The 25,684-nt window shown below is 44.1% G+C and overlaps 1 protein-coding gene across 2 annotated transcripts; it reads left to right on the forward strand.

Moving 5' to 3' along the window:
• The first annotated feature begins 246 nt into the window (after positions 1–246).
• CNDP2 (carnosine dipeptidase 2) lies at positions 247–23,407 on the forward strand. 2 transcript variants are annotated; one of them, XM_065398682.1, is made up of 12 exons: positions 247–258; positions 4,717–4,806; positions 6,040–6,183; positions 8,518–8,680; positions 12,624–12,712; positions 15,677–15,877; positions 16,914–16,998; positions 17,844–18,004; positions 20,803–20,967; positions 21,952–22,093; positions 22,597–22,744; positions 23,338–23,407. In XM_065398682.1, the coding sequence occupies exons 2-12, from the start codon at positions 4,747–4,749 to the stop codon at positions 23,405–23,407; spliced, it is 1,428 nt and encodes a 475-aa protein (XP_065254754.1). In that variant the 5' UTR covers positions 247–258; positions 4,717–4,746. The 2 variants fall into 2 exon arrangements, with proteins under 2 accessions (XP_065254754.1, XP_065254755.1); XM_065398683.1 differs by lacking the exons at positions 247–258; positions 4,717–4,806 and having other exon boundaries at positions 6,051–6,075; positions 8,624–8,680.
• Positions 23,408–25,684: the final 2,277 nt, after the last annotated feature.

Consider the following 25,684-nt stretch of genomic DNA (forward strand, 5'->3'; position numbering starts at 1 on the left):
CTTTCCCCCTGAACTTGGCGCTCCCTGTGAATCCCGTTGCCCCGCCCCACCCCGGAGATAACCACGCCCCCTTCCTTTCTGACGCGTTCCTGGTCCTTCTTGCTTCTGCCTTGCGCTGCAAAGCGAGACGCTGATTGGGGCTCGCGGCGTTCCAAGGGGGCGGGCTCACGGGGGATTTAAACTCCAGCTGGCCATAAGGTTCTGAAAGGCTCCTATTCTGCTGACATAGCCCGGTGCCACGTGGTGAGGCCGCTCCGGGTAAGTGGCAGCCCCCCGCTGGGGCGGAGTGGGGCTCCCCATCTCTGCCTGTTAGCTACGGGGGCCGCCCTAGCTCGGGGCTTTGGTGGTCACTTTGCACCCGGTCTGGCAAAGTTTGCTCAGGCTCTGTCTGTTTCTTCCCCCCCCCCCGTCTCCCCATGATTCTCCGGGCGGCCAGATGGCGGGGAGGGGGCATTCAAATCCCCCCTGGTGCTGCTGGGAGTAAGCTGCAGCAGCTGACAGGGAAGCGGTGTCACTCATGGCCGCGGCGCTGATTCTGTCCCGCGGCTGCAGGTCGCTGCTGCGTGGCGGCCTGCGGCCTCGCAGATGGAGGCCTGCCCCGCTACGCTTGGTGGTGAGTAGGGTGAGGATGTGTGTGTTTGGTGGGGATTCCCCCTGCCAGGCTGCGCATGACTCTGTGGCAGCATCCCTCTCTGAGATGCATGGGCCGCAAGCAGGTGCCTTGCCCTTCACCCCCCCCCCCCCCCAATTCAGCGTCCCTTGTTCTGAGAGCAGGACCCGGACCGCTTAACCCGCCCTCTCCGCGGCCGGGGACTCTCGATGTGGGTGGGGATATTGCTGGCCACACTGGCACATGACGTGCCTGCCACTTCGCACTAGGGGGTGTACTGTCTCCTCCGACCTCTGCGTCTTAAATACCCAGACCTGCCAATGGTTAAACGGTCTGGTGAAAGAAATCTGGGGAACTCAATGTCCTGACCTACTATCTAGCCTTGGCCCTCATGCCTAGTTCTCTAGCCTGTGGCTGGTACTGACTGACCGTGGAAACTGGTAACCATGTGATGCACCATGTCTGGGTCTGTAGCTTGAGAAACTCAGGCTTTCCTGCCTTTCATTTCAGGAAACTGGTCAATGGGTGTCATCTTTGCAATGCATTATTTGTGGATCAAAGGGCAGTTCCCCCATCGAAACCGAAAGAGATGGTGGTATAAAATAGCAGAATATCTAACGACTTTGGCTGTGAATAGGTTTAATGCTTCCAGCTAGCCTAGAGCAGGTGCTATTAAATAGACCCCCACAAACAGTGCTGTCATCTGGGGCTCCATTCTGTGGGCTGAGAAGAACACATTTTCCTACTTTACAGTCAAGCCACACTTCCTCTTATGAAAAGCATAATTTATGCAATGGTGTAATCTCAGTGGTCATGCAAAAAGAAATCTGAGAAACTAGTGACAGTACTTCATAGTATTTAGCTGGTTCCTTTGTAACACTTATCAATAACTGTCTAATATTTTAGCCATGTCTTCTTTGGTATGCCTAGCCAATCACCTTTGGAAGTCTGGAGGGCAGGAATCTTAAGGTCCTTCCAGAATATAGACCTGGGTCTTTCAGTACTGATCCACAAGGCTAGCATGATCTAGTATTACAAGTGTGATTTAAAACCAATTCTGAGGTAGGGGGTAGAGATCTACATTTTTACCAGCTGACTCAAACATGGTTCCCATGTAGACCATAATTCTGCCTAACTGAACACCTAGTATCTTTACATCCTAGACATTACCATTTACCCCTTGGTGTTGCTATGGGAATCACAGCTCAGTATTTTTTTATTGTTTGGTCTTTTAGAATTTTTAAAGTTCAACCATGAAGCACTAACATTACTTTCTGTATTTAATTCCCTTTTAAAAGGGAAAAATCACAAGTGAATAATCCTAGGACTTCGAGGTGTCATCTAGTCCAGTCCAGTCCCCTGCACTCATGGTAGGATTAAGTATTATCCAGACTGTTCCTGACAGGTGTTTGTCCAACCTGATCTTAAAAAAAATCTCCAATGATGGAGATTCCACAACCTCCCTGGATTATAATAGTGGATTACACATAGTAGGCTCACTGACTACACCTGGAGATGATGGCTGTTGCTATCACAGCCTTGGCTTGTTGGCTTCTCTGGGATATCTGATGGGCTAAGTTGACTTGATCCTGATTTGAACAAGAGATATATATGTGTAGATGGCAGTCCTTCCTCTGGGTCCAGGCTGAAGCACTGGCTATTTGGGCTAGATTGCTGAATGAGATGGAAAATATGTGGTCACTAGAGAACTTGTGGCATTTTTTTTGGAAGAGTCGGGGCTCTGACCAAATTCAATCATAGGTACTCAAAATCCTAGATTTCCCTCAATACTCAGTGACCTTAGTAAGTTTCACATCTTGTCACAGTGTCTAAGGCCTGGTCTACACTAACCCCCAAATTCGAACTAAGGTACGCAACTTCAGCTACGTGAATAACGTAGCTGAAGTCGACATACCTTAGTTCGAACTTACCGCGGTTCAGACGCGGTCCACACACGGCAGGCAGGCTCCCCGTTGACTCCGCGGTACTCCTCTCGCCGAGCTAGAGTACCGCAGTCGCGATAAATCGAACCCAGAACTTCGATTCCCATCCGCCGAACTAGCGGCTGGGTGTAGACCTGGCCTAAGTGTTAACTGTTTAACCATATTAATGAGTGCTCAGATGAAAGGCATTAGGATTTGAATATGTAAATATCTTTCTGCAGTTCATGCCTCTGTGTGTTCCCATTTTAGTGGGGAAAGAATGTTCCACAATATGCAGTTAGGAAGCATTTTCCCCCCCGCCCCCAAACTTAAATGGCTTAACTGTAGAGCCCTGTGCAGATTATGAAATTTGTATCCACATCTGACCCACAAACGTGGTCCATGGATATAAAGCAGATATCTGCAGACTTGCAGATCTCTACTTAACTGACTTATCCTCCTTGAGGTGAAAGCACTGGCACCCTTAAACTGAAGTTATCTGATTTACTGGCATACACCTCTTTACTAAAGTGTAGTGCTGTCACCCTCTCTCATTGCTGAACAAAATGTTATCAGCATTTCCATAAACGTTCAGCTTTGTCTGTGGAGAGAGAAGGCTGAAGAGACCCCACAAAACTTCTGTTGAAGGGGGCCTGTCATAGAGTTTTTTGTGGGGGTAACTAGCATAGTGACTGTGACACTCCAGTACAATTTTTTTTCTTGTTGAATAGGCTGGTTACTTTTTTTTTTTTTTTTTTTTTGCACGAGCAGAAAATGCCAATTTCTACCATGTAGACGCTCACTGTGTACTCAAAGTTTTTTGTCCTAGAGCCTGCATCCGATGCTGGCACACTTTGGCATCTAAATATTTGGAAATAAATGCAACCCCATGAAGTATCTGTAAAACTTATTTTTATTGCAGGGGGGGGGGGGGGAAGCTAGAAATCCCTGGCTAAGTCTCTTATCTGAAATGCTTTTCATTTTTAGGTCAGATCCTCTTAATATTGCACTAGACTTTACTCATTGTACAGAAGAGGTATTTATTGGGTGGGTTGAATGAGATCATTTTGAATATAATGTTTTGAAATCTAACTACAGAGAAAGTGCTGATTATTGCCATGGTAGGGCAGAGGTGAATAAAATTCCTTTAGAAGACTAAAGATTCATTTTCCACCCCCACCCCCTCCCAACACCACAAAACTTGGTCAAGCATAAAACTCAAGACTTGTGTCACATGGCATCATCTGGCTATGCACTGATTTCTTGCTAAGTAGCATGATGAGATCAATCAGTTTGCAGACTGCTTTTGAGTGACTCCATAAAATGTAGCAAATAACTATTTCTTAGACATTCTTGGCCTACTCTGGAAGGCTGAGTGGCACTCTAGAATTTCAAAACATAATAAAACTAACTGTCCCTGAAAGTTTCTTGTCTCTTAGCCTTTCCACTGCTTGTAAGAGAATTATCAGCTCCTACATACAGGTGTCCTAGTAGTTTGCAGGAGTACAAGAAAGGGCAAGAGTTGGTGTAGTGTAAATGGTAACACAGTATTTAGAAATACTAGCACTTGCTATCTAGGTGCTGTTTTGCATTTAAACTTGCAATATGTTAAATTCATTCCATTTCATAGCTTGCCTAATTCTCTAAAATACAACTTTGGCAAGAGTACCCAATACAGAATAAAATTACAACTCAAACTATACTTAAAGTACAGTATATTTACATATTGTAATAGAATTGCTGTGTCTCTTTACCAAAAGGTATATAAAGTTTTTTTAAAAAACAGCCAAGATGCATGATCTTGGTAGAATAAGTTGGCTTTAAATTGATAACTGCTCAAATTAAATTATTTTGACAGAATGAATTTACGCAATTGAAATTACATGTTCATAGTATTGGTCTCCAACTTTGTCACTGCTTTATTGTATGTTAAGAATTGAGTTAACGCTGCTTCCATTCAGCTGCACTCTCCTGTCATGTGATCTCTGGACTGACACAGCAAGTTGCCTCATACATTCTCAGACTCCCATGACTTGACTAGATTTGCAGTGTTGCAATTTCAAAGGAGGGTGGAGCTCTAGTGTTAAACTTTAAAGAGGAAGTAGGTTTCTCTGAACTGCTTTGCCAGCTTGGCTGTATCACACTTAAGGCTCTAGACACTGAACTACTTCTTTTTCCTCTTAGAGTTTTCAACGACTTCATTCTGATCAGAAAATGTCTGTCCTTAAAAGGCTTTTTCAGTACATTGATGAACACCAGGATCTCTATGTTCAGGTAAGAATTCTTGCACACAGCTATTAAATGACTTAGTTCTACTGTAATACAGGACAAATAGATTTGTATGAAATTAATCCATCTCATCTGTTGACATGCTTTTCAAAGGTCAGCTTTGTGACCCGTATCCTTTGGTTCTACGGGTTTCCGAGTGATTTTAAGTGGCATGTAACTTGTGGTTGGAGAGACTGTAAACAGCATAATGTTAAATATAATTGGATACCACCGTATTATAGTAAAATGTCTAAACTTCTGGTGAACAAGTAGGAGAATTTTATACAAAAAAAAATAATTTGCGACTGAATTTCACAACAGACCTACAAGGTAAATGCTCTTACAGTGGGGAAAATGGACAACTCACCGTGAACAAGACCTAGAGGGAGTTGGTGTCAGAGCCAGGATTAGGATTTGGGAGGTCCTAGATTCCAGTCCTGTGCTGATGACACCTTTCTCTTACTTCAGTAAATGTGGAGAAAATGGAAATATCGCTGCATTACCAAACGTTCCATTGGCTAATGCCTTCAACATGTGTCTGATCACTCTGGGAATATCTGGACAGTAGAAAATAGGCTGCTGTATGCTAGATCTTCACACATTACTAAATGAGGATCGTATTGCAATTCTCTTATCAAAAACTCTGGAGGGACTTAACTGCAATCTAGAGCTTAAACTTTGTATAGCTCTTGTGTCCATAAGCATGTAGGAGTAATCCGCACAGGTGCCCAAGATTGTATTCCTGAGCCCTCTGGTGGTAAGGCGAAGGACTAATATCTTTCAGAAAACTATAGCTGGCATTAGATGGTGAAACAAAGCACCACTGGTAGAAAGACCTTGTATAGACTTGAGGTACAGCATGTTCTTGCTGTAGTGCATTTACACCCTAGTACTAAGTCAGGAAAGAGTGAACATTTTCCTCCTCTTGCTATTGTATGTGATTGGGGAGGGGAAGGGGGGTGTCCTTGAAAAGCCAGCTCTACGGGAAGCTTTTCCAATTGTAGCAGCCGTAGTATATTATTGACCCTCTCTTAAAACAGAGAAGGCCAGAGTCAATCACTTCAAGCCTTGTAAAACATGAAATTGTACAACAAAGGGTTAATATCGGGGGGGGGCAGTTTTGCACATTAATGTATTTCTAAAGTCTTTCATCAGCTACTCAGAACAATCTGGATTGCACACGAATGCTGTAAACCACTCAAACCCTCCCTCCTCTTTCCCCCCCCCCCCCATAAATAGCGGCTGGCCCAATGGGTGGAAATCCAGAGTGTGTCGGCATGGCCGGAGAAGAGGGATGAAATCAAACGAATGATGGAAGTTGCTGCCAAGGACATTGAGCGGCTGGGTGGCACAACTCAACTTATGAATATTGGCACCCAAAAGGTATGAAGAGATGCTCACCTAGTTGCTACCACATTACTAGAAAATAATCCTCAAGCAGAATACTTACATCCTGCATGCCAGTTAGATCCCTGACAAAGCAACTAGCTATAGGCCGCAACCTATATGTGGGTGACCAGCAGTTGCCCAAATGGGAGCAGGCTCCTATTTCTCCTACTCCCCAGTCTGAAGCCTCTTGTTGACACTAACTTGCTCAGCTGCTGAGAACTAGTCCACTTCAGATTCCAGACCTGATCCCTGAATTAGGTATGGTGGGAATCTGTGCTACAACTTTAAATGTTCCGGGAGCTGGGATTTTCTCTGAAGCATTGTAGTAACAAGTCTGGGATGTACTGAAGAAACAACTGAATGTGAAGAGTCACAGTACAAGCAGTATGTTACAACATGTGTGACCACACAACTTCAGTCAGGCCAGCAGATCGTAAATGTGGGCTGTTACACACACTGCTGCTCCCATAGGTGACTAGAAGATGCTATTCTGACAGGTTCTCTCACTCACTGGATCTTTGGGGTTTAAAATCTTGTTCCTCTTCCCTCAGAACCTGTAATTTATAATATGCCACACCTATTCCAGGCAGGGCTGAATGTTGCTAAAGCAACACTGACCATATTTCTCATATTAAACTGGTAAACTGCAGTTACCAGGAAAACAGCACAGCCGAGTGTGTGCATATTTTCCCTTATACTTACAATGCATGTGACTTCCTTGGTAAAAGTTAAAAGTACTTTGTCCTGTAACTAAATTATGTCTAGGTTTTTGGAACTGCACAGACCATTCCAACAGAAGAGTGGCTGCTTTGGTCATACATAGTCCCTTATAAATTTCTCTTCCTCCTACATAGTGTAAAGAATGATCCTTGCCCTATTTTTTTTTTTTTTTTTTGTCTAGACTAAAATCTAGTTCTTTAATCTTGAAGGGAATTTAAAGCTTGTTCCGGGTAGTGAGGTGACTAATCAAAAGTTAAATACTTGTTAACAGAGGCTTTCCAAACGTAAAGATCCCTGAAAGAACACGATGCTATAAATTTGTTTCTCTAAATAGCACCAGCCCTAGCCTCATTATGCTTATTACACATAAGCAGTACCAAAAACAATTGAAGGAATAGGATTTGGCTTCAGAGGTCTACTGTTGGCTAATTCCAGCCAAATGAAGGACATGGTGACTGTGTACTGAAAGTGAAGCATCTGTCATGAATTTCTTGATATGATGTAAAGCAATTATTTTAAACTTCTTGCTCCCCAAAAACCTGCTCACCTGAGGAGTTTACTGAGTGTTAAATTGACTGTTGTAATTTCATCCAGTGAATTTAAAACTTCAGGCTGCTGTATTCAGTTCTCTACTGAAGTGCACTTAAACACATACCTGTATTTTAAGACCGCCTCAAAAGTGTTGGTTTCATATAAATATTAAATCTCCTCCTTATTTGGTGTGGTACAGTAAACATGGCATGTTGCCTAACTCTTCAACAAATAACTTAGTGTTTTAGCTCAGCCTCTGCTATGTGTACAGCCATGGTTTTGTAACTGGTTTGTGATGCAGTTTACTTAGCTAAACCGGTCCTATTTTGAGTTGTAGCCACATGATAGTTTTGGTGCACATAACAAAATTCATTCTGCATGTGGGGAGGGGGTGGCTTTTTTGGGGGGGAGGTGGAGAGGTTCTTCTAATCTTTATGGTTCTCTTGCCCACTAGACAAGATTACTCTGCCCGGGCCTTTGTCATGGGAGAAACATGGCTAGTAAACATACTTTATAAGTGTAAACCGCATGTATGGATACACTCCAGATTTAGAGCCAAGCATGCCACTAACTGGTAATAAACTTGGTGTAAAAAGCTCTCGTGGAGAGGGCCATAGTACAACTTAAGAGTTTTTAGAATCTAGTATTAAACTTGAGCTCAGCTCTTCATATGCTGAGTTAAATGTTAAATGTCAAACTCTGCACATCTTGTTTAAACAACTTGCCTTGTGTGTGGCTAAGGCTTTCCTCTTAAAATCATAAGCAAAATAGTTAATATAAAGTATTAACTTCACCGTCCAAAGTAGCTTAGAACACCTCAGTGTGTTGCTACTTGCACATGGCTTGTAAAATCACTGATTCTCTCACCTGCACAGTGCTGCAGTGCTTAGTTTGTCAAAAACTTGCAGGGAGAGAGAGAATCAAAACATACATGTTTTTTAACAAAACCAAGTGTGCATGCTTTGATATTTAATTACTCTACAAAGCCAAATTATGGATCTAAAAACTGTGCTTCTAAGTACTTTACTCTCTCCTATATTAAAATGCATCCTATGCTAAAATTCCTCTTATTTCCAGCTCCCTGATGGGTCAGAGATTCCACTACCTCCAATTATTCTTGGCAAACTTGGCTCAGATCCACAAAAGAAAACAGTGTGTGTTTATGGGCATCTGGATGTCCAACCTGCAGCCCTGGACGATGGCTGGGACAGTGAACCCTTCACCTTGGTAGAAAGAGATGGTAAGGGCTATAGACTTTCTGGGAAGAATCCGAGCAAGTGTTCTCTTAAACTCCTAACTGGGACAATCTCTCCTGTGGGGAGGGTGGAGAATGGAAGAGCTTGCAGCACTAACTTTCAAACCTTCCTCTAAGTGTGTTAAGAACAAAATGGTAAACAAGGAGGTTTGAGTGTTCACATTTTCCCCTTACTTCAAGTTAGAGGTGTTTCCTTCCCGCTCAGAAAGTCTAAGCAGTGCTTGCACATTTTCCCTCATACCCACAGTGAAATGGCAGTGTTGAATTTGCCATTGGTTTCCATGGTAACTCACTGGTCATAAGCAGTTGTTCACTAGGGCTGAATTCTTGTGCTGTCAAAACTAGCAGGCCAGAGCAAGGGAAGTAGCTCTGCATCACATTTGACCCTGGGATTCTTGGCTGCAGCAGGCACCAAAACTACTCCTGGCATAACTTAAACAGTCCCCTGGGCCAAGGTTACAGCACCTTCCCTGGGCTGCCTGTGCCGTGCCTTGCCTTGCAGCGCAAGCCAAAATGGCCATTATGGTGTCTGCTTTGGCTTAGCTAGGTGGGGGTTGGCCAAGTCTGCACTAGGGGGCATCACAGAACAGTGCAAGCTGCCTTGTACAAAACTTGTGCCTGGGGGAATTTTCCCCCCTGGACAGATTGGCATCAAAGGGCTATGGGGTGGGGGCCACACCTCTTTTGGTGAGATGTAACAACTGTTCCTGCTCACACACAGCCACCAATAGTAAATTGTGCTGAAAATACTTTCTTCCTCTCCCCCGATCCTTTAACGCCTGCCCTGCTATGATGGTCTCTCTCCATGTTTCAGCAGATCACAAGTTATTTTTATGGTCTTGAGATTCAAAGGTTGTATGACTAAAAATCTATTGGCAAGATAGGCCACGCTAGCTTAAATTGATCTTGTTAGCTTTGATGCATATGCATCTATCAGTGCCTCACATACAGGCTAATTAAGCCTTATCACTTTTTGATAATCACTTGGTGTTACTCCAACACATGAAGCTGGCTAACTTGGACTTGATCATTGCTGGTAGTTAGAGCAAAGGGCTGCACCGTGTCCTTGGCTTTGGCCCCACTTTGCCACTGGAGCAGCACAAAGGGGTAATAAAGCTGCATAATAAGGGCTGATGGTTCCTCTAGTGTAATGAAACATGAGGCTTGATGAAACTGGTTCTGCCCTGCCTTGCTAGTGCTGGTACATAGGGGGCATAGCCAGAGCTCTGCTGCAATCGGGCAATACTCCCACGGTGTAAGTGTTCCCTTAGGGATCGCTATGTAACATGTCTAGGACTCCTGAGACTGCTCTGTTCTGGTTCCTAAACCAGCCCAGGCTGGCCTTAGGTTTGTAGGGATGGAAGATGCATATAGACACCTTTACTCTTTTTCTTGGGTCTCCTGCTGAGCACAACTTGGTTAGACCCCAGGACTGAGCACATAGTACTTAAAGAGGTGCCTATTCATTAACACTTCTTGGCTTGCATGAACTGTATAAACAACCTTCAAGTCCTCTAAATATTTCAATGTAGCAAAAACCGTGTAAAACCTTGTCCTTTCTACTATTCCCTATGTTTAGTGAGAGAAAGTATGTGTGTTGGGCTAAAGGATCACTTTAATAAAATAGCACCAAATGCTTGATGATTAGACTTCTAAATGCACAGGGCTGAGATGTCGCATGAAAATCATCAGTCTAGCTGTAGTTGCTCTCAAACACTGAGACTGATAGCAATTTATACAGTCATATCAGAGATTGGAAGTTGAACTATGTGGGAAAGCGCTAATTATAAAAAGGAAATATATTTCTGGACTATACCACTAAACTTTTGCTAGCAAAATAAATGTATACACCTAGTATATTTTTATTTCTTGGTATGAAGGTGAACCTGATCTACAAAATACCTCTTCAAACACTAAATGACTTTAAAAAGCAGTACCCTGCAGAATACCATATTTTGACTGTTTGGGGGGGGAAGGGAAAGGAATTCTATGCCAATTTACAGATTTTAAGGCCAGAAGGGATCATTAGATTATCTATTTTGACCTCCTGTATATCACAGGCCATAGGATTTCTTTCCCAGTTACTGGGCCCTGTGTTGAACTCAATAACTTGTTAGACTAAATTTGTTAGTCTCTAAGGTGCCACAAGTACTCCAGTTATTTTTGTTAGACTAAAGCATATCTTCCAGAAAGGCATCCAGCCTTGATTTAATGACTTCAAGGGACAGAGAATCCACCCCTTCTCTTGGTAGCTTGTTCCAGGTGTTAATTACCCTCACTTGTTAAAAACATGCCTTAATTCTCATTTGAATTTGTCTGGCAACAGCTTCCAGCCACCAGTTCTTATCTTTCTCTACTAGATCAGAGTCCTTTAGTACCTAGGATTTAGAATACTTTCCTGATAGTACTAGTTTCACTGTCTGACAGTCTGTACTTGGCTGTGGAGGAAATAGCAGGGACTTGGCCCTAAAGTCAGTGGTGAGCTGGAGCCGGTTCACACCAGTTCGCATGAACCGGTTGTTAAATTTTGAAGCTGTTTTAGAACCGCTTGTTAACTGGCTTCCCCTGCAAGGGAAGCTTTGATGGGCTCTGGTGGGGAAGCATGTAATTCCTCCTCCCGGCCGCCGGGGGGCGCTGTGCTGAGGGAGCCATGTGGGCTGCCTCCTGGCCATGCTGCTCCTGGGACCTCTGGCCCTGGGGCTCTTGCTGCTGCCTGATGTGTCCCTGGCTGCTCTGCTGGGCTTGGCCTGCATCCTGCTGCTCCAAGCTGCTGTCCCCGTGTGAGTACCCACCACCCTGCCCACAGCCAGTCCATGTCACACCCCCTGCCTCCAGCTAGCCCTGCCCCACGCCCTGTCTGCAGCCAGCCCCACGTCCACTGGTGCCCTGCAGTTCCCAGGGCAGTAACCCTGCACACCTGCTTCAATGAGGGGGGCAGGGAGCAGCTGGGACCCACACATGTGCACACCCTAGGGTGACCAGACAGCAAGTGTGAAAAATCGGGACGGGGTGGGGGGGTAATAGGAGCCTATATAAGAAAAAGACCCAAAAATCAAGACTGTCCCTATAAAATCGGGACATCTGGTCACCCTAGCACACTCCCAGGGAGTGGCGGGGACCCACACATGTGAAACGGAGCTCATTTCTAGTTCAGGCCCATCTTTTTAAAAAAGAACTTTAGGTTAACATACATCCATATTTTCCTGGAGATGTCAGGCTTTTTGGTTCTTAAATCACCATCCAGGACGTATGGTAACCCTATTGGTACAAAAAATACATACTGTGGCATCCCCTTAAATCAGAACTTTTTATAGGGAACCGGTTGTTAAGATTTTAGTAGCTCATCAGTGCCTAAAGTCAATTTAGAACTCTTGTGACTTGATCACTTACATGTTCTCCAACCGTGTCTTTTTTTTTCTGCTGAATCTTTATGAAAATGAGTTTTCAATCTTGTAAAGATTTTTTTTTCAAGTGAAAACTTCAGTTTCTGTCAAACCTGATGCTAGGCCACAACTCTGAGCCTAAAGTGTCAAGTGACGCTGACAATGCCAGCGTGGAAGAATCTGAGGCAAAGCTAAAGACACACTAGTGCTAAGAATATCTGATGTGAGCAGCATATTGCTAGCATATTAAGGCTTGCCTGTGTGGGTTAAAGTACACCTCTACCTCGATATAACGCTGTCTTCGGGAGCCAAAAAATCTTACCGTGTTATAGGTGAAACCACATTATATTGAACTTGCTTTGATCCACCAGAGTGCGCAGCCCCGCCCACCCAGAGCACTGCTTTACCGCGTTCTATCCGAATTTGGATATATGTCGGGTTGCGTTATATCGAGGTAGTGGTGGGACAAGCTGTATGCACAAGATTTCATATAGACTTTCTCCTCCGCCGTATCTAATTCTTCTCCCTGTATCTGGCTGCTGTAGGAAAACTGTACGGGCGAGGGTCAACAGATGACAAAGGTCCAGTGCTTGCCTGGCTGAATGCCCTAGAAGCTTATCAACAAACTAAACAGGTATTGTACCTAGAGTATATTTTGCTAAACTCAGCTTATTTAAGGCAGTACAAAGGTTGTCCTAGCCACAGGTTAGTCAAACTTCTAGTGAAGGATACAGTAATGGTGCGGTATCAGTCTGAGATAAAATCAGTACTGTCACTTTGTGCAGTTAGACACTATATTCTAATTGCTCAATTTGGTTATAGCATAACTAGTTTGACTGGTCAGCTTTGTGTCTTTCTGAGCAGCAATTAGACTGTAACAAGTGTCCTTACTCCCTCAGTGTTTCTTATTAGCCAAACATGGAATGAGACCACTGTAAAAAATGCTGATTCCTCTTGCAGGAGAATCAGTCAAGCCTAGCCAGGTCCACTAAAGGCTTTTTGTCAAAAGCCGCTCTGCTCTGCTCTGATTTTTAACAGTTTGACTCTGAGGAGTAAAACTGACGTGCAGTTTGAGGCTGGGAGAGGCAGATAAGTTGAGACTGCCACTGAATTTGCAACTCTGCCAAGTTTAGGAAGATAATCTAACTTGACATAGGAATATGTTCCGAAATGCAGTTCAACTTGCCTGTTGGAAAATCACTACTATGCCTCAACAACCCCTATAAAAGGCCTGGTCCCCACTAACCCCCCACTTCGGACTAAGGTACGCAAATTCAGCTACGTTAATAACGTAGCTGAATTCGAAGTACCTTAGTCCGAACTTACCGCGGGTCCAGACGCGGCAGGGAGGCTCCCCCGTCGATGCCGCGTACTCCTCTCGCCGAGCTGGAGTACCGGCGTCGACGGCAAGCACTTCCGGGATCGATTTATCGCGTCTAAACCAGACGCGATAAATCGATCCCAGAACATCGATTGCCTGCCGCCGGACCCTCCGGTAAGTGTAGACGTACCCTTATAGTAGAACAGTAAAGCTGACACTCTGAGAAGTAGCATGTCTGTTTTTTCTTTTTAGTAAAGTTCACTGCATGTTCCTTAATAATAATAATTAATAATAATAAAAAAAATTGGTACCAGCTGCCTATGATTCCAAAGGAATATGAATAGATGGAACTGTCTTCCTCTTTGTAGTAAGCATTCTCTATGGGCTTCTCTTATGATAATAGCATCTGTCTGGGATATCTGGGTTCTATTGTCTCTGGCAGACTATATCCTTCTGCCTCCATTTCTCCACCTGTAGCAATATGGATGACTGTCTCGGGCTAAATATTTTTTTTTTTTTAAATGTCTTAAGGGTACATACAATTAGAGGTGTATGTACAACTACTCTTGTTGAAAGGTAATTTAATGCTGAAATCCTCTTAATAGTTCTAACACAACGAGTTATACAAAATGTAACTAAGATCATGGATGGGGAAGATCTCTCCAAGTACTGCCAAGATGAGATTTGTTTCTGTGGAAAAGAATGGTGAGCCTAACTGCTGAAAAAGCAACTAGCTCTTAGAACAAGCACTAAAGGGCCCACAGAATTCACAAGGGGGACTGAGGTGCCTGCATGCAACAGTTAGGCACCACTGGCATTCCCAACCCCCTGCTTAGTTACCTACAGAGTCAAGCAGCAGCTAAAGTCCCAAGGCACATAAGTTTCCACCAACAAATTCCTGAAGGCACCTACATTTCAGCAGCTGGGCTGGCCCAGTGCTGCCCAAGACCTGACACTGCCCAGCAGCTCATCTATCTGATACCCAAGCTCTGAAAGGATTCACAGATTAGGCGGTCTACCTTGCCTTTTGGACTTTTTCCAATGGGTGCTCTCTGAGCACACCACCCAGACAAAAGGAGCAGGGGGTGCCCTTATACCCCTCAGCCCAGTGTTCAGAGCATTCCTCTGGGCTGTGTGAGACCCAGGGCTGAGATTCTGCCTGAGGTAGAGCAGGGAGTTGAATCCCCCACATCCCAGAAGATGTGCTATTCACTACGGGGGAATTGTGGGGCAGGCATCTCATTCTCTCTTGTTGGAGTTTGTTCCACTTCATGTAAAATAAACACGAATTGGGCCAGAGAGTAAGTGACTCCGTAATGGTCAGGACACTCACCTGGGAGGTGGGAGACCTGAGTTCAAATCCCTGCTCCACATCCAGCAAAGTGAGGCTTTAAACCCAGGTCTCCCACATCCTGGATGAGTACTCAACCACTGGGCTAAAGGTTCTGATAGGGGCTGCTGACATCCCCACCACTATCCCGTTGAAAAAGGACTGACCTGGTTTAGGTATCTCCCTCCAGGAGTGAATCCTGAGTGGAGGGAAGCACATTCCCTCTGACCTAGTGCCATGGGCCTAACTCCCTTTGAGGAGCAGAGATTAGGCCACACCTCTCTCCTCAGCAGTTCCTACTGGCTAGCTCAGTTGGCTCTCTGCGCAGCATTCATGAATCCCCTTTGGCGCACAACTCTCCCTATGCATTGTATGGGCAGCCTGGGTTTCTATTTCAGGTTTGTGAATTCCACTAAGCAGGAGGGTGCCTAAAAGTTAAGTGCTGCAATGCTTAGATTCCTCTTGTGAATCTCACCCTCCCAGTGAAGTTATTCTTCAAATAGAACATAGCAAGTCTGGCCTGTTGTCTTGGGAACTGTGTGCTCTGAGCTTTTGCTGATGATAATAAGGACTTTGCATCAGTAGAACTGCAAGCACTTAATATATGGAGATATTCCTTATGGAACTGGAAGGGACCTTGAAAGGTCACTGAGTCGAGTCCAGTCCCCTGCCTTCACTAGCAGGACCAAGTACTGTCCTTGACAGCTTCCCCCCCCATCCCTAAATGGCCCCCTCAAGGACTGAACTCACAACCCTGGGTTTAGCAGGCCAATGCTCAAACCAATGAGCTATCCATCCCCCACTTCATAAAGTTAAACTAGTGTTTCTGTCCTGGAACTAGAATGCCTGTATTCTACACTTACTTTAATTGCAAGAACACACAACAAATCTGCATGAACTAGTATCTGAGCAATGTTGAATGTTTCCATGCTTGTTTCACTCCAAAGGAAATCCCAGTGAACATCAAGTTCTGTCTAGAAGGCATGGAGGAGTCTGGTTCTGAAGGCCTAGATGAACTGATTTTTGCTCAAAAAGACACTTTCTTCAAAGATGTGGACTATGTTTGCATCTCTGACAACTACTGGCTAGGCAAGAAGAAGCCGTGTATTACATATGGCCTCAGGGGAATCTGCTACTTTTTCATAGAGGTAAAGTCCTGAAGAGTAAACCATTCATTACTGTATTTTAAAGTCCTGTTGCTCACAAACTGAATCTCTTCTTTATTTAAAGAACTATCGTTTGAATTCTTGGTATTAATAGCCTGGTACATCCATTGCTGATCTACATGTGGTGGCTTTTCTTTTTTTAAAGATGAGCAATTATATCTTTCAGTCTGATATAACTAGCTCTATTCCTGTATGCCCCGTGCATAGCACCCTTCACCCCTCCCCTCAACACCCCATGAGCAATGCTATCATGCTTTGGGAGGAGGGTGTACCTCTAAAACTGTTGTACAGGATATTTTGCTGATTAGCAATGATTCAAACATCCCTGGTGCCAAGTTGTAGCACAGATCTTTTAATCCAGGCAACTGATGTCCTGTAAGGGCTGGTCTACACTGGGGGGAGGGGGGGATCGATCCAAGATACTTCTACTTCAGCTATGCTATTCGCGTAGCTGAAGTTGTGTATCTTGGATCGAATTACCTGGGGTCCACACTGCGTGGGATCGACGGCCGCGGCTCCGTCGACTGCGCTACCGCCGCTCGTTCTAGTGGAGTTCTGGAGTTGACGGTGAGCGCGTTCGGGGATCGATATATCGCGTCTTAACGAGACGTGATATATCGATCCCGGATAAATCGATTGCTACCCGCCGATATGGCGGGTAGTGAAGACGTACCCTAAGTGAGGTAAGAAACCCATAGGTTGAACAACATGGCAGATGTTTTTTGTAAGTACTGTCGATTTATGGCATTGAATCAGCTTGTAAGGCCTTTGGAGTAGGAAATGTCTCATGCTACACGTGTACAATTTCTAGCACAACAGGACCCCAATCCTGGTGGAGGCCTCTTGCTGCTATCGCACTCAAATAATCAACTGTCTGCTCCAGATGCTTGCAGTATAGCACTCTGCTACCTCAGTGTGTTTGCTGATCTTTACTAGGGGTATAGGCCACTGAAGGGTTATTAAAAACACTGACGAAACTAATGTCTGTCTGATTACAAGCTTGTTTGCTTCAAACCAGGTGGAATGCAGTGACAAAGACCTTCACTCTGGAGTTTATGGTGGCTCAGTACATGAGGCCATGACAGATCTCATTGCTCTGATGGGTAAGAGAAACATATTTGCCTTTTATACTACAGCATCAACGTTGCCCAGTCCATGCTTGACTAACTGTCCTATATATAATGCATAGTAACGAAGCTCTTCAGTTCAAGTTAAAACTGTTAATTTACGCTGTAAAGGGCTCCAATGTCAAATTTACTGGGCACTATTTGACTGACTTTAAAATTAGCCAACCGCACTGAAATGGTGACGTTCCAGGAGAGACAGGCAGGAGAAACTGCAGGAAAAATGCCCTAGACACTGAAATACCCACCTGAGGAAGGAGGAGGAGTTTTGATGGTTTTTCATCAAGGTTTTAGGGAAAACTGAGGAAGACCTTGACTTATGGTCCTGGAGCTCAGACTTGTCAGTAAATGGCTGCTTCCCTGCCAGCCATCTTATAAAACATAATGCAGAACTCTTCATAGAAGAACCTGATTTCAAACCTAGTCTGACAAAGAAAGGTTTATAATTAGACCTCTGGCTTAGAGTTCAAGGAAATGCAGGTCTTGAATATACCCATTGCATGAGTCACTTCACAACTAGAGTTGACCTGAAGAATTGCCAAGTGTCTCTTAATTGGGTTGTACACAGTTGTAGCCACCCTATTTATGGTATATAGAGAAGGCTTTCAGTGGGTTAACTAGTCTTCAAGAGTAGCCTCTAATCTGTGTCTCTAGAACTGCATTTCTTCTTCCTTTCTGTCTCCTGACAAAGGAAGTGTTTAAAGAAACCAAGGTTTCAGATGACATGGGTTTTTATTTTTAACAGTAACAGGGAAGCAACACTCTGAAGAGTGGTACTTTAAGTCTGGTCTCAGACACTGATCTTGCAGGCTTTTATTTTGTAGGCTCCCTTCTGGATAAGAGAGGGAAAATCCTCATTCCTGGCATTAATGAAGCAGTGGCGCCACTTACTGATGAGGAGCTGGAGTTGTATGAGAAGATTGACTTTGACCTGAAGGAATATGCAAAAGATGTGGGAGCAACAAAACTACTGCATGACACAAAGGTGCAGTGCTTTCTTTCCTTTTCTGTCCCCACCTCAAAAATTCTTCTTTCTGCTGTACAAATTCAAGGTATTATAGGCTGAAGCCTTCACTGCATCTGTGAGGGACACTTCAGTGCCAAATTCATCTATTGAGGCAGCTGTAATTCGTTTTTTTTTTTTTCCCCCCCCCCCCCATAGGCAGAATATCTTGACTTCTGCACAAAAAAGCTCCTGCTGCTATATGCTCGTGTGCACTGCATTTGTAGTGAACTGGAAAAAACTGGCTTCTGGTTTTTCTACATGCTACCTACCCTTTGGGATAGGTTTTATATCTTCCCACAAAAGTCTCTTCTTGTTTAAAATAGCTCATCCCACTGCAGGATTGTTCCCCACAGTAACAGACACTGTCACCATAGTACAAACACATATTATCAGACTTTTTTTTTTTAGTGTGTGGCTTACACTAGTTTTAAAGATGACATGATACACCTCAATCTCGATGTACCTTATGTTAAGGTAATATTCAAAGTCTCTAGGAAGAGAACTGATCTTGGCTAACTTGGTTAGCCTAGACTCAAGTGTCTTTCCTTTACACATTCTGAGATCTAGCTTCTCATAGAAGCAGTTTCACTTCCCCCAATGTCCTGTATGAGAGATCCAATGAGAAGGCAATCTGCATCCTTACTCCCATTGAGCCTGGATAGAGATGGAAGGGTATTATGCAATAATTACTCTTAAAAGGCCAATAGCTATCACATTTGTCTACATATTAAATGTAGAAGAAACACTAGTATCTCAGATGCAACTGACAAATGTTGGTGCTCTTCTAATGGTGATGGTCAGATTATGCAGCCGTGCTAACAGTAAAGTCCCTTAACTAGTTATTAACAGGTCACCAGACTCTTAAACTTTTGACACAAGATTGCTAAGTCTGAACTTCTCATACATACGATCTTAACAGGAATCGTGGGACCATTCCAAAACAACATGGAATTTTTGTACATGCTGTTCATGTGTAGTAAGGTGCAAGCGTATTACAGGTCTTCAAGTTTAACATACACAAAGTTTTTCCTATGCTTCTTTATCTCTGATCCTAAAAGGCAGAACATTGCTTTCTCAGCCTTGTATAATTCTTTCCCACAAATTTTGCACTCTGCACTCTCCCCTTCTCTTCTCTCTTCTCCCCCCCCCCCCCCCCCCAAAAAAAAATGCTGGTCCGTCAAATACGGACAACAAAACTGACTTGTTTACTTGAGGGGTAACTAGTGGTGTTCCCCAAGGGTCAGTCCTAGGACCTATCCTATTCAATTTATTCATAAATGATCTGGAGAAAGGGGTAAACAGTGAGGTGGCAAAGTTTGCAGATGATACTAAACTACTCAAGATAGTTAAGACCAAAGCAGATTGTGAAGAACTTCAAAAAGATCTCACAAAACTAAGTGATTGGGCAACAAAATGGCAAATGAAATTTCATGTGGATAAATGTAAAGTAATGCACATTGGAAAAAATAACCCCAACTATACATACAACATGATGGGGGCTAATTTAGCTACAACGAGTCAGGAAAAAGATCTTGGCGTCATCGTGGATAGTTCTCTAAAGATGTCCACGCAGTGTGCAGAGGCGGTCAAAAAAGCAAACAGGATGTTAGGAATCATTAAAAAGGGGATAGAGAATAAGACTGAGAATATATTATTGCCCTTATACAAATCCATGGTTCGCCCACATCTCGAATACTGTGTACAGATGTGGTCTCCTCACCTCAAAAAAGATATTCTAGCACTAGAAAAGGTTCAGAAAAGAGCAACTAAAATGATTAAGGGTTTAGAGAGGGTCCCATATGAGGAAAGATTAAAGAGGCTAGGACTCTTCAGTTTGGAAAAGAGAAGACTAAGGGGGGACATGATAGAGGTATATAAAATCATGAGTGATATTGAGAAAGTGGATAAGGAAAAGTTATTTACTTATTCCCATAATACAAGAACTAGGGGTCACCAAAAGAAATTAATAGGCAGCAGGTTTAAAACAAATAAAAGGAAGTTCTTCTTCACGCAGCGCACAGTCAACTTGTGGAACTCCTTACCTGAGGAGGTTGTGAAGGCTAGGACTATAACAATGTTTAAAAGGGGACTGGATAAATTCATGGTGGCTAAGTCCATAAATGGCTATTAGCCAGGATGGGTAAGAATGGTGTCCCTAGCCTCTGTTCGTCAGAGGATGGAGATGGATGGCAGGAGAGAGATCACTTATGTTCTTATGACTTCCCAAGCTGACCCTATGCTTCACTGGCAGTTCTACACATCCAGAGACTATCTCAAATGACAGCCCTTACTGGCTATAACAAAGGGTAAATGGTATGCACAGATAGAACCAGTTGTCTTGTAACTTTGGCTGCCAGAAATAAAATGGAACACCATATAAATATTACTCTACCAACTGCTTCCAGATTAGATATGAAGGAAGAATCAAATCGGTTGGCAAAGCTTTTCCTACTATCTGAGCACCTTAGCCAGTCAGAAATCCTAGGGAAACGAGATTTCAAGATGAATTCTTGATTAAGTGGCAGTCCCAATATTGCGCATCAGATGGAACATATTGAGAAGAGCTGTTACCCCACCACTGGGCAAAAGTTTCTTTTCAAGACTGCTTTTATCAGGCCTAAACTGAATTTTCAGGGTAGGAATTAACTGACCCTCTCTTTCGGAGAGGACTAATTCAGATACTGTATCTGAACACCTTGTTCAAATTGCTGCTTCAGTTGCTATCTATGCTTGAACCTGTAATCTTAACTCTTAATAATTTTTCCATCTTTCTGCAGAAAGAGATCCTAATGCACAGGTGGCGATACCCATCTTTATCTCTCCACGGAATTGAAGGAGCCTTCTCTGCCTCAGGAGCCAAGACTGTGATTCCACGGAAAGTAACTGGCAAATTCTCAATCCGGCTAGTGCCAGACATGACTCCAGAAGATGTCGCCAAACAGGTAGGTATAAGTTGGGAATGGCTGAATCTTTGCTTTTTAAAAAAAAATTCCCACTTCCACCCTTGTACAAGCCTGAACAGTGTTAGAACTGCTGTGGTTTCAGGGTTTTATCTTCTCTGCTGTCCTTTACCTTTAAGACCTTTATTTGGATCCAGCAGATGTAGGCTGCATCTTAGTTCTGACATGACCATAAACTGAAGTTTTTGATATGGTGTTGGTGTCTTAGTCCAGCTGTGATAAATAGTTTATAACTAACAATAAATACTTAACTCCAGGGTGCATTATAGACTGCTCCAATAACACACTTGAAAGCCTCACTTGCATAAATCTGATACCTAGTGGGTCGACATCCACTGAAGGTGAATAACTTCTGGCTTAGTGAGCTTTCACCTTAAGGCTGATAGGCTGGATCTTACAGGGTGTGGTGACTTTCAAATGCTCAGCACCCAGAAACACCCACTGAGAACCACCAAGCAGGTGGCTGTGGTTTTGTTTGTTTGTTTGTTTGTTTGTTTGTTTGTTTGTTTGTTTGTTTGTTTGTTAGAAAACAAACAAACAATCTGGCCATTGTATGAGTAGCTACTTGAGGCAGGGGTTCTCTGTGCAGTACCTAGCACAGACTAGGGTTCCAAGCTGATGGGGCTTTTGCTGTTACTAGAATTCTAACACGCAATCTAACCAACTCTTAGAACCGAAAAAGTCTTAGCTAGTTTGGCAGTTGGCCTCTTGCTAATCTAGATTTGTGACATGTTAACTGACTTTTTATATTTCTAACACTGCCCACAAGGTGCTTTCAGTATACAGGAAGACACTGTCCCTGCTCTGAGTTTGTGTTACAATAACCGCCTTCAGGCAGACATTTCCTGCTACATTAGCTTCACTTACAATCTGTCTATCTAGTAAGACGACCCAACAGGAACTTGTATAACACTTCTGAATGTGTTAATCCTAGACTTCTAATTGTTCAATCCTTTGGTACAAAAGGTTCAGGATTACCTCACCAAGAAGTTTGCTGAGCTGCAAAGTCCCAATAAGTTCAGAGTATACATGGGCCATGGTGGAAAACCTTGGGTGTCAGACTTCAATCATCCCCACTACATGGCTGGCAGAAGAGCAATGAGGACAGGTCAGTGGACTTAAAATTTGGGAATTTAAGTCTAGCCTGTTCTGACACATCAAATGTTGATCTCACTAGTGCCAGCATTAAATGGTAATATCAATGTAGCAGCAAGATGTCAGGATTGTACAGTATGGTTGGTAAGCAAGGAGCTATGCAGGTGTAATACCAAGATGTACACAGTCCTACTGGGTCAATACTAGGATGAAAACCCAAGGTGCTGCAGCAAGTAGTGGTTCAATAGGAAGTGTTTTCCCTTAGCATCATACTAGAACCAGTCCATTGACTCTGGCTTTGTTTTTGTGCATTAAACTCTAGAAGTGGGGATCAGGAAGCCAGTTCTACTTTTTGGTTGCACCCTCCTCGTAGCAGCAAACATTGGCCACCAGTGGGTCAAATCTGCCCTTCAGAGTTCTTTGGGATCCCCAAAGATGGCAGGTGATCTAGTAAGGAAATCTGCTGGGGAAGATGCAATAACTCAGGAAAACTGACACAAACTATTTGTTTTTTAGTCTTTGGAGTTGAGCCAGACTTGACAAGAGAGGGGGGAAGCATTCCTGTCACTCTGACCTTCCAAGAGGCAACAGGGAAAAATGTAATGCTGCTTCCTGTTGGAGCTGCAGATGATGGTGCCCATTCTCAAAATGAGAAACTGAACAGGTAAGAGACACCGTGGTGTCTTGATGAACTGGGTGAAATTTTTGGATTAAAAAAAATGTAGATTTAGCAACAGCCAAAGCATTTCAATTTTTCACTTTGCGTTTTCCTTCAATTTTATTAGAATACAAACATTAAATGCCCCCAAATCAAAATGTTTCAGGTTGAACAAAACATTTCATTGGTTTGATCAAGGGTAGTTTTGGAATTGCAACCATACCAAAAAAAGCAGCTATTTGCACAGCTCTACTTGTTACTGTACCAGCTGCGGGCCATAGTACAAGCCTTGAAATGCACCAGTACCCACCTGTGGTGCTGGTTGCTCTCTCTCCTTTCTCTCTGAAAGGATTTATCTTGCTCCTTCTGTAGAGGAGCTATGACTGGTTATGTACCTCTGTGTACTAAATGCTCACTGCATACAGTCGCTTGCAATTCTACAGTCTTGCTAGCTTCCTCTTCGCTTAACTTCTCTCATACTGTTGGTCTGGCAGCTCTTGATGCAGGCAGAATGCACTTGTGTTGCAGATACTGATGTCAGTGGGTGCTCACAAGAACCGAGACCAGATCAGACTAATGCACAAAACTCTTCTCCCCAGGTATAACTACATCCAGGGAGTGAAGCTGCTTGGCGCATACCTATATGAGGTATCTCAACTAAGGGACTGAACTAAGGAGGTGAAAATCCCAAACATGAAACCATTTTGTGGTTCAGAGTTCTGGAAATCCTGCTGACAAGCAAGCTCAGACTACCAAATACCTACAGCTTTACTTCTCCTTCCTTCCTCCCTCCCCTCCCCTCCCCCAGTGACTCACCCCTCCCATTTTTCACCCACCAACACTCAAACTCCTGCAGAGGAAAAGCATCAGGCCCCCCACTCTAGAAATCCTGGAACACCCAGTACCAAAATACTGCTTCCAGTGCACACTCCATTCCATCTCTCCAGCTACAGAAGGAGAGAAGAGACCCTTTCTAAGGACTCTCCAAAATCTGACCAGGGGTTCTGAATCCCTTCACACCTGCCCTTTCTGCTGCTTTGAATCCAGCCTATAGCTTGCCATAGGCACTCTTCCCCTGGCTTGTTTAAGACCAAAGTGAGAACAAACAACTCTCTTCCAACTTCATTAAACTAGCTAATCAGCTAAAGAACTCTGCATCTTGACCATCTGCAGTAGCTGAAGAAGATTAGTCTAGACTCCATGTTAAGTCCTGGAAGCACTCAAAGTGACAGACTACAAAGGGTATACCGGAATTCCTGCAGGCTGTAATGGGGCCATCTCTGCTGCGTCGCTGATGAGGCTAGGGGTGGAATTGTTAACTTGTTGTCTATAGCTCTTGCTGTTCATGCTTGTTGTATCAAGGTCTGCAGACAAATTTGGTTATAAAGCATGCAATGAAACTTGCATTTTTCTAAAGCTGGCTTTGTACTTATGTAAATTCTGCTAAATTAAAAAAAAAAAAAAAAGATGGCTCTATCACTTGGCTATTGGGGTTTCTTTCAAATACCTTATCTGAGACTGTAAAGGTCAATTCTGGCTCATGGACACCAGCTCACCATCATAAGGGCCATAAAAGAACTAAGTGGCTTTTTGGTGCAAGAATATCATGGCTAGAAGAGAAACAAGGAGGAGGGAGTGGAGTGCAGCACTGAGTGGGCGACTGTATCTGTTGCACAACGCCTTGGAAGACCTGGGGAAGCTCCTGTGGATGTGAGCATGATTCTAAACCAGTGGCTTCCAAACTTGTTCTGCTGCTTGTGCAGTGAAAGCCCCTGGCGGGCCGGGCCAGTTTGTTTATCTGCCGCGTCCGCAGGTTCGGCCGATCGCGGCTCCCCAGTGGCCGCGGCACACTGCTCCAGGCCAATGGGAGCTGCTGGAAGCAGCTGCCAGCACGTCCCTCGGCCCGCGCTGCTTCCAGCAGCTCCCATTGGCCTGGAGCAGTGTGCCGCGGCCACTGGGAGCCGCGATCGGCTGAACTCGCGGACGCGGCAGATAAACAAAGTGGCCCGGCCTGCCAGGGGCTTTCCCTGCACAAGCAGCAGAACAAGGCTGGGAACCAGTGTTCTAAACCATCCAAGAGTGAAATGAAGCATTAAATCTTATCTGCTTGCTGTGGACATACTCCTAATGCAGTTCTGGACACAGACACACAGACACACAGACACACAGACACACAGACACACAGACACACAGACACACAGACACACAGACACACAGACACACAGACACACAGACTCCTGAGAGCTGAAGCAACTCTGAGAGCAACAGCAGACAGCCTGGGCCAGGACAGCACTTCCCATCCCTTCTTCTGATGTGACACCCAGACTTGGACACTCTGGGTCGTGCGTGTGTGAGTATGGAAGTGGGTTAGAGCTTGGGGCATTAACGCTTTCTTTCTTCCCCTGAGTGATGTGGGAGCATTCCCAGCACTCTCCGCTGTTTATTGATAAAATAATAAAAGCTTTACAATTTAGATACTTGCTGTGCCTCCTCTCCTCCCCAAAAAGATCCTGTGGCCCGAGCCTGATCAACTATGGCCCCAGGCAGACTGGTAACAAAAATCTCTCCGTTTTGGTAGAGAATTGTGGAGAAGGGGAGCCCTGCAGAGTGCACCAACTGTTCTGCCCTTGGTATTTCATGTTTGCTCTGCCCGGCACTGTTGGTATTTCATATTGAAGATCTTATCATTAAAGGTGAGCCCCACCCTCAGTCATAGTATGACTGAGAAATGGAGAGAGGCTTAGCGTTCCTCTCTCCACCCCAGTTGGCAGGCGCAGGTGGGTTTACCCCCGGTCGTAGCAGTACCAGGCAATAGGAGGAGGACTTAAAGATTCTCACGCCAAGCTAACAATCCTCAGTTCATACACACTCAGTTGTAGTATGCCTGAGTATAAGAGGAAAGCCTAGGGTTTCTTGCTCAGCCCAAGAGGGGCACTTGATGTATGG

The sequence above is a fragment of the Emys orbicularis genome, chromosome 2 (genome assembly GCF_028017835.1).
Source record: "Emys orbicularis isolate rEmyOrb1 chromosome 2, rEmyOrb1.hap1, whole genome shotgun sequence".
Lineage (NCBI taxonomy): Eukaryota > Metazoa > Chordata > Testudines > Emydidae > Emys > Emys orbicularis.

What these genes read in the sequence shown, in the direction of transcription:
- CNDP2 (XM_065398682.1), top strand. Translation starts at nt 4,747, where the DNA reads ATGTCTGTCCTTAAAAGGCTTTTTCAGTACATTGATGAACACCAGGAT. An exon ending in TCTGCTACTTTTTCATAGAG is followed by an intron (nt 15,878 to 16,913) that starts GTAAAGTCCTGA and finishes GCTTCAAACCAG; the next exon opens with GTGGAATGCAGTGACAAAGA. An exon ending in AGATCTCATTGCTCTGATGG is followed by an intron (nt 16,999 to 17,843) that starts GTAAGAGAAACA and finishes TTTATTTTGTAG; the next exon opens with GCTCCCTTCTGGATAAGAGA.